Below are 12,538 nucleotides of genomic sequence, written 5' to 3'. Positions count from 1 at the left end.
CTTGGTCTGCTACCATTACTTGATGCAGAAATAATGTGTTGTAACCATTAAGCAGGCATGCATCCTAATGCACATGTCTTAATGCATTAAAGGTGCATGCTTAGTCTTAAATATACATTTAGGACATAGAAGTCAGGACACAGTTCAAATATGATACACTCAAATATATTGTAAACTGTAATAACCAGGAAATAGGGAGTTTGGTAGAGAATTTAGCCTGCTGAGCACTGAAAATTGCTCTGGCTTCTGAGTTTAGATAAAGCAAAAAACTCTTGTATAAGCTAAAACTACTGAAAAAGTTTCTGTTTTATTAAAGGTTTTTATTAAAAGGGAAGCCATTTCAAACATGTAAATACACATACAGACACAATAAAATATAGTTTCTGTAAAGCTATATATTCTGACTAGTGCATAGGCATCTAAAAAGCTAAAAAAAGAAAAAAGTTGCCTGGCTGCTTTAATTTTCCAGTCTGAATCTAGTGAGTAAGCAAGCAAATAGTATAGGTGAAGAAAAACACATAGTTTTAAAATCCTTTCAGTTACACCATATGAAAGCAAGTGTGGCTAATCTAGGGCATGCTGTTGTCAGTGCGTGTGCGCGGAGCAATGAGGCCCAGATCCAGGAGTGGCCCTAGGTGTGGCAGTGCTCAGCTTCACCACACCTATCTGCAGGCGCCCTGACTCCAGGACTGGAATTAGGAACATCCAGTTCTTGCTCCTGGAGCTCTGTCTGTGCTTCCTTATCCAGTGAGTGCATCAGGTAAACCTTCCCAGGTCAGGCTCCCATCGCTCCTAAGTCACATTCCACATCAAATTTTCACTGGTTTATGCCTTCTTTTCTATTGAAGGTAGCCCAGATAGGCAGTTTGGGACCACCAGGATACCTAAATGATGCTCTGCCATGCTGGTTACTAGGAATGAGCCATGTGTCTTGGTTCAAAAGGATGGAGATGGGTTTCCCAGCCCATATCATTTCCTCTGGCCCTAAGAGGGGCCCTCTGAGAGAGGAGGCTCTCTGAAGCATTCCTCTCCTCATCATTTCCTGCTGGGCAGCACAGGCATCTTGTCCCTGCCATGCCAGGCAGTGCAAAATCCATCTCAAGACTCCTGCACTGCCCAGGAAACTTCGGTGCTTAATCTGGCATCACAAATTCCTTTCTGGGGCTAGGCACTGAATGCTTACACTTGGCACCGCCGAGTATCAAACCCTCATGAACAGATCCCTAAGGTCTTTTCGGCTGTGAGGAGCTCAGAAGATGGGGTCCTGTGTAACAGCAGCTCTCTCAGTGCGTGAAAGATCCCAAAGAATACTCAACTGCAGCACCTGGTTATGAATCTTTTAACAAATATGTTTTCACAGAAGTGAAGTTTCACCAGAGCTGAAATGTTCCAGCATTGGCTAATTTTTATAGGGAATTTACTGGAAAAGTTTGTCGGATCCTGCTGTGATCATGTCACTCTGAGCTTGGTATAGAGGGAGCAAGAAAGGCAGCATAAGAAAGAAAAGCCTGAAGTTGTCAAGCGGAACTTGAACGTTTTGACAAGGTGCATTTTCACAAGGATATTAGGAACATGGTGCTTTTTATTTCAGTATAGGACATGAGCACAATTTTAAATCAAATAAATTGCCTTGAATGGAATTACTTTATGATTACCTCTACTTATTTCTTGTTTTGTGTGTTGATACCAAATGTGTTTTACTCACATGATGATGGGCTCCATGAGTGTATTAGATGGGGCCATTGCATGTGAATATGCTGGAGTCTCTAAGCAGTGAGACTAGTCTACCTGATCCCTAGTTTTGCTTAATTTTTATGCTACTAAACCTACAAAATATTGTGTAACTGATCCACATTCTCGTTATTTCTATGCTTAATCACAAATGCAAGTGAGAAGTGTTTCTTCTGGCAATTGAGCTGATACACTTCCAAACCTGCTCTCCTGAAAGAAGGTTTATGCTGCTCAGAGGTACTTATCTCAGTGGCATTTCCAGGATCAGAAAGCACCAGAATTCACACCAAAAAAAAAGAAGGAAACTGAGATGCTAAAGACTTTTTTCTTGAAACATACTGAACTTGACTTTAGATATCTTACTGCTATTTTGCCATGATATATGGAGGATGCTTACTCAATAAACATCTTCCATACTGTTGAAGTTGAGTCCTGCAAAACCTGAAGCCCAAGGAGAGGGTCAGAGGAGAAGAAAGTAGCTGTAGTCTTGCATTCAGCATGAAAGTCTGAGTATTCCTGTACTGCAGGGGATCTGCTCCCAGGGTGATCCTGATCCTGTGGCTGTGAATCCACCAGAGCCGGGAAGTTGGGCAGAGAATCTGCTACTGACTTGACAGGCACTGGACTCTAAATCCTAGCTCTCTGCCTTCAAATCAGGAACCACAGCCTGTCCCTAATCACCCTTGAATACTTTTCATGTAGGCAGAAAGTCTTCCAGGAGTTTTGATGCTGTTTATGTTAATAAAAAGCATATTTAACTTAGTGGGAGGCTTTCTGTTATCTTTAAGAATGAGGTGGAATCCCAAATCTCTGAGAAGCTATGAACTTTCCAGAGTGTTTTGTAAAGAAGGAAGAAAAAAATTTAATTTTTTTTCTTCACAGTAGACATTTCGTTGTCATTGCATTACAACTGGTCGGTAATTTTTTGTTTTTGTCAAAAGCTGCATTTACAAAATTTCCCTTCTCTTGAATTTTTATTGAGGAAATAATTTAAAATTTACTTTTGAAGGGTTTAAAAAAACCTTTGGCAAAACCTACTTACTCAGGAGAAACCTCCTGACCATTGTATTGGAATTGTATTTCTGCCACTGCAGAAACCAAGATGAATCATAAAATGTTTATATGTAAGCAGCTGAAAGGTGAAGAGTCAAGTCTTCAACTGCAAATTCTTGATTTTTCCAGGATCATTACCTGTTCTGCCAATATAGGACATTGGTGATTCTGATTTTGAAGAATGGCAATGAATTTGGCAGTCCTTCTAGTGAGTCACATAGGCTGTGTTTCTAAGTATTTAAAGCAGTCTGTGTTCATTCAAAAAGGAAAAATAAATGCAGCTTGAGCTGCTTGCTTTTAAAAATAACTTTAATAGTTATAGAATATATAAGTAAAAAGTCCATAGATTAAAACAACTTTCCTCTTGCTCCTTCTTAACCATTTGTTTTTCCTAATTATATGTTCAGGCTTTCTTTTGACTGGAAAAAAAAATCATGGTGAAGAATTAACAAAATAGGTGTTACAAGATACATACCCTGAAACTGGGAAACTGGATGTAAACTGTACCAAGATTGCAGTAATTTAACTGTTTCGACTACAGGTGTGATTTTTACTGAAATAGTTTTACTGAAATAGACGCCCGTTATTACCACACCCAGTGTTTCCGTGCAGCTCGCATTTAAAATAATTTAAATGCTTTTTAGTTAGGCAGGGATTGTGGGATCTCGTGGGTGTGGATCAATTTCTATATAATTATGTGGGCCAAATATAGATAAGGAGGAGTCTGGAAAAGATTGGCATCGCTGGGACCTGGAATGTGACCTTGGAGCATAAGGTTGATCATTCCATTAGACTAGCCAGAGTCAGTTCCTTCAAAACTTTTCCCATTCCTTATCAGAATTTACCTTACAGAAGCCAACTTCTATAAGTAATTGGAATCTTTAAATCAAAACTGCATGGCTTTGAGAGTTTTAGAGGGCTAAGTAACATTCAACCACTAAGTCCTCATTCAGAACCTTTAAAAATTATTTTCTTCAGTACTTTGCACAGATTTTTATGAGAGAATCTTGACTCTACTACAATTCATATGATACAGAAGAATGAACATAACAATACAGGCCACAACTTACAGTCATTTTGTGGAAAATATTTTGATTCTTGTGAAATGAGTTTTGAGGCTCCACTAAAAATAATAATTGTATCTGTAAATGCTTCATTCTGGTTGTGGGGGAAGTGGTCATGGTGACTGGGTGGAGGTCACATGTGCTAGTTCCCCTCACTAGCATTGAGACTCTAAAAGTACAAATGAAATTGAAGTACTCTTTAAACTCCTTTGTGAAGCTCTCCAGAGAGGAAGCAGTAGTTAGTATGATGTTTTTTTCTCTCTCTAGATGTTATTTACCCTAGAGAAGTGTTTGGGTTGTGTTTCTGGAGGATTCCACATTTACAAAAACCCCCTACAGTTTCACAGAGAGCACTTGCACACAGTTTCTCCATCCAGCCTAGCTGTTAAGTGGAATGTTTAGCTATTCATTTATCTCTCCACCAAATCAATTGAATTAACTATGCTAACCAACATATTTGCCTTGACCCATTGTGGATGTCCAGTTCAGTCTTTGCAATTAAAATGAAATTGCCCTGCAATTGCTGTTTGTTTAGTAGAGAAATGACAATGACAGAATCCAGAATAATTTTGTGGATTCTGTACAAGTAACCGTTTCCCTTTCTTGTGTTTGAATTTCCTTTGAAGGCTTTCATCTCTATCACAAGTTGCCCTCAATAGTCCCTGAAAGCTGTCTCCTTATTCTCGTTGGATTGCTTCTTGGTGGGATTATTTTTGGAGCAGAGGAGAAGTCCCCACCTGTAATGAACAGTGATGTGTTTTTCTTGTATCTGTTACCACCTATTGTACTGGACGCTGGATATTTTATGCCAACTCGTCTGTTCTTTGAGAACTTTGGCACCATATTCTGGTATGCTGTGGTGGGCACGCTCTGGAATGCTATCGGCATTGGAATTTCCCTGTATGGAATTTGCCAGATCAGTGCATTTGGTTTGACTGACATCACTTTGCTGCAGAATTTGCTCTTTGGCAGCCTCATTTCAGCCGTGGATCCAGTGGCGGTGCTGGCCGTCTTTGAAAATATCCATGTCAATGAGCAGCTTTATATCCTGGTGTTTGGAGAGTCTTTGCTGAATGATGCTATAACTGTGGTAAGTTACTTAACAAATAATTAATTGATAAAAATGATAAATGATTGTTTACATGCCGTTCTGTTGTAACTCTTTGTATCTGGTTATTACAATTTGCTACTAGATGAAAGTCAAGGAGTGCTAGTGTGTCTAATTCTTTAAACTTAAATTTAGAAATAACAGTAGTATCACTACATGAGAGTAATAGTAGCATATTTACTGTAGAGATTTTACTACTCTGGTTTCTCTAGAGTAGTATAACTCTAGTTTCTGTATCTTTGCAATTCTATTACTTCTGTAATCTGAAACTGCAGGTTTTCCTCACCTGCAGAAATGTTGTTGTAGAGTTAGAAATAACTAACTTACTACATGAGAGTATTATATTTACTGTAGAGATTTTACTACTGATCACTCTAGTTCCTGTATCTTTGCAATTCTCTTACTTCTGTAATCTGAAACTGCAGGTTTTCCTCACCTGCAGAAATGTTGTTGGACAGGAAAGGGAAAGGGCCCAGTGTGGGGTGTCAGAGTGAGTTAGTGGGGAGGATGGCAAATCATGGAGATGGCACAGGACCTTGCTGAGGTTAACTTCTTGCATATGCCCATCCACTTGGAACTGCCCTGAAATCACCAATACATGTATCCCAGGCTACAGATGAGATAAGACAGCCACCTGGAGGCAGTAATTTCTAATCATTAACTAGCTGAATTGGGGTTGTGGTGCTGACCTGAGGACAGCAATCTGTAAATTCCATTATCCCACCTCAGTGTCCCTCATTTGTACCGGATGACACTGCCTGGGGCATTATTCCCATTTATCCATGCTTTGAAGTCCTGCCCATGCCAACCATGTCCTAGCATGCTTTCTGTTTTCTGAAAGTATAGAAGTACAGTTTTTCATATTCTGGAAGGATCAGAAAGATTAATGAATTGGGTCTGAACTTTCCTGTTTCTGTTCCTGGCTTCTTATTCTAGTCCCATTCTATGCAAAATTGTTCTGTTTTCCCCTTTTCTTGGACTTCGCCTTGCCTGTTCTTCCCTTGTCATGGACTTTCCCTCGTCTGCTTAACATGTGTATATGTCATAATTTATTCCGAGCCTTGTTATTGATAAATTCTTGTGTGTCTGTGGGAATACTATGTTATTTTTTCACTTAGACTGCATGCTTTACTGAATCTCTTGCTATCCAGTCAGCTGAATCACATCTCCTCTTACAGGGTTGCCTTAAAACCTGGCTTTTCTCATTAGCTTACAGGAACTGCCTACCAATGCTAAACTGGTACTTTAAGCCAGTTCTGTAAATAAATGGGTGTACATACTGAGTTTCAAAAGGCTTAGCAGTTCAGCCATGGCTGGGTCTGTCTCTAGTCACTCTAATGGCCACTTGTGTGATGGATGTCTATTCATACTTTTTTTTTTCTCCTTGGGGAAAAGGATCTGGTTATTTAAAACTTGTTATTTGGATTTTTCCAAACAAAATCACTTTTTTCGATGGAAATCAGCCACTGAGGCAGCAGTTAATACAGCATGATTTGCTAGGAAAACTCTGCATCCTGATCACTGGCATATTCATATGTGCTATTTCCCAAAGGCAAATTTCTCTAAACCACCATTTTTATAGGGACTGGCATGGTAATTTAATGTGTAGCTTTCCTGCAGGCATCATTATTGTCTTCTCTGGAGGTTTCCTTATGGTTGCCTCCCCAGATGCCCTAACAGAGGAAGGATAATCTGAGGAGTCTGTAGGGACAGTCCAGTAATGCACTGGCCTTACATATATTTATGAAGGAGTGAAAGGAATGTAGAGTACCTTTGGTCTTCCTATCACTTAAAGGTAGCGCTTGGACAGAGATCAAGTTGTTTCCACATGCACAAAATTGGTCTGCTAATGGTTCCTTGTTATGTTTTTGCACACCTACAGTCATGTGATTATACCTAAAATGTGACCCAGGCCGTCACACAGATTCCTGGGGCTGTCCTTAGAGGACCTTACCTTCCCTGCCCACAGCAGGTGCTGCTGGAGCAGCCCTTGCCAGGCTACTCAGCCCTGTGCTTGGAGGAGGTGGTGCTTTGTACTCTGCCTTCCTCTGTCCCTGTTTTATGGGGAGCTGACAATACCAGCAGCCAGCAGAGCTCAGAACCTTTCAGCTTTCATCTTCTGTAGCCCTTGAATCCCACCTGCCCTGGCAGGGGCCTGCACTGGGATGTGGGGATGAAGTAGGAAGGGAGTTGAATGCAGGTTGGCCATCCATGGAAACTGCCTGATTTCTGTGGCCACTGCAATATCAAAAAAACAGGGGCTGTGCAGATAGGCAGTGCAAAACACAGTGGCTTTATTAAATGAGCTTTTATTAGAATAGCAGTGTCATCTATGCTTTCCTTTCCAGAGAACATGCTCCCACACCTTCATTTTGTATACAAAGAAAGGTGTGTTTTCTCAGGAGTATGAGTTCTGCTGCATTTTTCAGGTTGTCTTCTATGCATAATAGTTTTTGTAATATGTCTGTGCATTTGAATATCTTTTTCTGCCACTGGTGGAATTTCAGAACTTGAATTTGGCAAAGGACACTGTGTGACAATTGTATTCTTGATCAGAGCTGGTGCTTTACCAAGAAACTGAGTCAGACATGACGAGCAAGGTGATAATGAATGATAAGATCACAGCTGAGTGTTAGCAGTTCAAACTCCAATTCTGGGCTTGAAATCAGAAAGAAGGAGCCAGTGTCATGATAATAATATTATTCCCATGTTAGAAAACATTGCAGCAGTACTTTGTATCTGCTGACAATGTTATTCTAGAGTGCTCTCAAGTAATTTTAGAATTAAAAACTTAATAACTGAGAACTGATGCAAATAAGCAGTTAGTGTTTCAGAGAAAGTCTGAGACAAAATTAAAAAGTGATCAGTGACTAATATTGCTTGGTGTGACCTTCAGTGAGTTCAGCTGAAAGCCATTGAGTAAATGAAAATCTTGAATTTCAAAAAATCCCTCTGTTATCACATCAGATGCATTAAAAATGTGACCAGAGTTGGTGTTTGATGCACCTGGAAATTTAGAGAAAGCTCAATAAAACTGAACTGATGTAGAGTAAAAGGGAAGTGAACCTGATTTTGATCTCATTTGCAACAGTGTAAATAAAAAACAATAGGAATGAGGTAAAAATCCTGTTCATGACATTCTATAGGTGTAGCTGCTGCTTTAACCATGGCTGAGGTACAAAGGAGAAAATGGCTTTTCTTCTTTCAAATAATTTATAGCATTAGGCTTGAGGTTTATGAGGATGCCTCCATGTGGAGCAACAGGCTCCATTCTATTCGCAGGGTGAATACTTTGCTGTGAAGTGACATTATGGAAAGGCTTGGATAGATCAAAATTCTCTGCTTCTTTACAAGAACCTTGTAAAGAGTCTTTAGAGACTGCCTTGTATATATTTATATAGTTACTTTTTAAAATATTAAAAAATACTATTTAAAATGCCAATTAAATAAAATAATCAGCTTTCCCAATATATGTACAAGAGAGTATTTTGACAGGTCCAGTTCTATAGGTGTCTTAGAGAAAATCACAACTCTGGGATCATCCGAAGTTTCAACAAGTGACTCAGGGAAACTCTTTGCACACAACACAAGTCAACAGTATTCTTCAGTCTGTGATTAATAGAGTCCTGGGAGTGTGTGGAATGAGTGGTCCTTGTAAAGTGACCAGCAAAGACACTCCTACTGTCAATAGGTTTAATTCTGGTACACTTCTCTCCATGCAAATCCTTAAGGTCTACAAATCAAAACAGGCGTGGAGCCTATGACATTGCTTTCCTTCCTGCACATTACATAGTAACAAGGAATGAGGAATAAAGGCTGGGAGTCTGCCTCAGAGCAGCAAGGGGTTTGTGCAGATGAAAAAGGACGCTTCTCCCAAGTGGACTCATCCTGAGAGCATCATTGTTATCTAATAAATAGTTCATGATCCTGCTCTTACTGTATTTGCTGCTTTGTAATGAAAATTACTGGTGACCATTCTAGGTCTGATTTAACCTTCTATTTTCATGCTTGCTCTAGAATATATTTTCTCTTTTCTGTTTCATTTCTTTCCTTTCACTTAGCCCAAAGGACCCATAATAAGCCATGGCTTTGCATTAAACTTTTAGTTCTGTAAGACTTACCCAGTTTTGACTAAGAGGGGCTGAATAGCTTATGTTCTGTCCTGTGAGAGAGAACAAGACTGCAAACATGAAAACTCCTTCCACAGCCACTACTCAAACACCTACTTTGTTGGCACAATGCAAGTACTGATAAAACATTGTGATCTCAAATAGCATTCCTGGTAGAGAAACCTGTTTGGTGTACTAAGAGGTCCAGGAGGAAAGCAGAGATTTAACTCCTGCAAGCTGTCTAAGATGACTGGTCTTCACTGGCTTAGTCTGTGAGCCCACTGTGATAGGAACAGGTGCCTGTGGCCAAAGTTAGCCCTGTACAAGGGGACAGTGTAGCCACCCTGGTACTACTGCAGGGCTGGGAGCATGCATGCAACACCAGGGAATGGTTAAATCGCCCAAGTGGATCTGCAGATGGGGCAACCCTTTAAACTTTCTTCAAGAATAACTGATTCCATTGGTTTCTGTCTTGGACAAACTAAAACACTGGATATTAGAGAAACGTGGTCTTTGGGTTGTTCTGTTTCCTGTATAAAACAAAAAGGGTCTCTGGCTAGGAAAATACGATCATCCCATTGACCTAGTTTGTTTTGTAGAATGGTTATAAATGCTTTGAAAATTAAACTGGGCAAACACATGGCAACAGGTTTTTTAATGGCAACGAAATCCAAATCTCTATAAATACTCAATATTTTGAACAGTCTTTAAACAACTGGATTCCTAATAGTCAAGAATTTTGAGAAAGAGCACTGGCTTAATGAATACCAGGTTTCTTTTGCTCCTTGAGGTGGTCATTGTCCATCCCCAGTTGCTTCTGCATCCCTTCCTACCCCAACAGTTTACATGAATTTGTGGTCTAGTTCAGTACTCTACCTCTCAGTGTCATGTAGATCAAACAGATTTGAAAACAACCTGATTTTTCACTGGATATGAAACTGTTATTTTTTTCTCCTTCTGTTTTATTTCTTTTAGCCTGGGGAAAATCTGAAATGTACATTAGGAGCTCTGTAAAGAAATGATTTTAAAGAAGAATTAGATAGGTTTATGCTCCTGGCGCCCAGAGCAGCACATGTTAAGAAATCTGTCACATTTGCAAAAATGGGAGTAATTGTATTTATTTGTCTTTTGTATCTCCCTGGTATATATGGATGACAAACAATATGCCAGACATAAATAGTAGTGTATCTAAAAGCAAATTTAAGGTAGATAGAGAAATTCAAAGTTCAACATTTAAGCAGAGGAACATAATGGCATGAAGGGAAATTAAGAATAGTTCAAAAAGATAATGTGCTTTCTTTTTCCTCATAGGTCCTGTACAATTTGTTCAAGTCTTTCTGCCAGATGCGCACAATTAAGGTTATTGACATATTCGCTGGGATTGCTAACTTCTTTATAGTGGGGATCGGTGGAGTATTGATTGGAATCCTTTTGGGATTTGTAGCAGCCTTTACCACCCGTTTCACCCATAAAATCCGAGTGATTGAGCCACTCTTTGTCTTCCTGTACAGTTACTTGTCATACATAACAGCCGAAATGTTTCATCTCTCGGGCATCATGGCGTAAGTACCACAAACTTCAGTAATCGTAGCATCCAAGTAAGAATGCCAAAGGAAATTGGAGAGAGGATCAGCTTTTGCAAACCTTGCCATGTGGCATTGCTCCACAGTGCATGGCAGAGTTGCTGGCTTGAGGATTTCCGGCCTCTTTCCTCCCGCTTCCACCCCATATTCTCAGCTTGCCACCACACCAGCTGTGTCACTAAAACTGCTCATGGCATCACATCATAAGCTGTATCTTTGAAATGTTCCAAGTTAAAAATATTCACTTGTATTTTCAGTGGGCTTATTTTTAACCCAGGTCACTTTGGTGACCCGTGTCCTAGTGTGACCCTTCAACTAGCCATAAGGGCATGGGTGTGGAGTGGCCCACGGTGATGTAGGGACGATGGTGGCAGGGAGGGAGTTGCAGTGGTGGCAGGGAACTTCATGAGCTGCCTTCACTTTCCATGCCAATATATTGTGAAACTGTGTTTAACAGCTAGTCATGTGAGCAGCCAGTAAACACCATTCAATGAAGACAATGTATATATCATTTAGGCAAACTTCTGTTGGATTACAGGCACAATAAGGATTGGGTGAATGTCAAGTTTGCAGTCCAGTGGTAATATAATCATATAGTTTAGTATCTTGATACATGTGCCTGTGTGTTACAATGTTCTCTGTATACATCATTATGTAAAAAATAATATTTTTCTTCCCACTTCCAACAGATAGAAATATTTTCACTTCTGGTTTTTCACTCTTTGTCTTCTGTAAAAAAAATAGCACAGTCTCTCTCTTCACTCTGTTTATACTGTAAGAACTTCAACATTAAAAGGAGCCATTATGACATTTGATATAATTAAATATTTTGCTCTGGTTCCAAGTAATATTTTTAAAGTCAACTTTCTTTAATGACTTTTTATTGTTCTAGTGGCAAATATGAGTCATTCAGGCATGAGGAGAAGAGCTTTTTGTGTAAGCTCAGATGTTACTGCTGAGTGTCACTAATACTCGATAATACCTCACCTGATTATTATCTTTTAGGCAAGTGAAGATAGGTTTACTATCATAGGCATGCCAGTATAAAGTTTTCTGGGGCTGGGAAGCAATTTGCAAGGAAACTTATGGGTGGTGATTTCAGTAGTATAAAAATAGGAATATGCCATGAAACAACAGGGGTTGGAACTTTAATGTAAATAAAGAGCTAAAGATTACATGGGTTTCTTTCTCTGATATGAGCCTAAATAAAGCAACATATGCATCCACTTTGACTGAGTTCATAAATGTGCCATCTCTTTCCATAGCTTCTATTCATAGCATTTGTGTGGTTTCTAGTTTCCTCCACCTCTAAAGCCAAATGTCCTTGACATCCTATGATCAAATACTTAAAGGGTTTCTAAACCGAAAACATGTGGCTAAACTGTACACAGAAAAGAATGAGGCAGTGTTTATGAAAATACTGATTTGGACCTGCTGCATCCAGGACACAATGGATAGGGCATGGTGGGTCTGCTGGTAGGTCAGGGGACCCACCACATGCCAGTGCCTGCCACCAGCACACCAGTGCTTCCCACAGCACTAACAACATGTTCATTTTCGTTTGTGCAGTGGCCCCTGAAGGGGTGCAGAACAGAAGAGGAAACACAAAGTATTTTCACCCTCAAAGAGCATGGTAGAAAATGAGTTATCTTTAAAATACTTTGGCTGTTTTTGTCTCTAAGCATACTTTGTAATAGCTGACAGAACTGTGTACAGCAGTAACATCCCAGCTGAGACAGAAGGGCTCTCTGTAGCCATGTAGGTTCTCAGCTGCTATAAGCCATAAAGCTTGTCCCCTCCCAGCAGTGCTGCTGACAGCCTTGGAGCTCCTGCAATCTCTAGATCCCCTTGGAGTAAATCTGCCCTGCTCTTGTCACATTTCTTTGGCCT

The 12,538-nt window shown here is 39.9% G+C and overlaps 1 protein-coding gene across 1 annotated transcript in view; it reads left to right on the top strand.

The window, feature by feature from the left end:
* SLC9A2 (solute carrier family 9 member A2) overlaps positions 1-12,538 on the top strand; it is a 34,229-nt gene that overhangs the window by 1,178 nt on the left and 20,513 nt on the right. The window contains exons 2-3 of the mRNA XM_039714515.1: positions 4,475-4,938; positions 10,377-10,627. Coding sequence (XP_039570449.1) covers positions 4,475-4,938; positions 10,377-10,627 — 715 coding nt within the window. The remainder of the gene's footprint in view (positions 1-4,474; positions 4,939-10,376; positions 10,628-12,538) is intronic.

Source organism: Passer montanus, unplaced genomic scaffold (genome assembly GCF_014805655.1).
Source record: "Passer montanus isolate IOZ18808 unplaced genomic scaffold, ASM1480565v1 scaffold3, whole genome shotgun sequence".
Lineage (NCBI taxonomy): Eukaryota > Metazoa > Chordata > Aves > Passeriformes > Passeridae > Passer > Passer montanus.
Note: the sequence above shows the minus strand (reverse complement) of the source record. Positions and strands in the feature narration are given on the sequence as shown.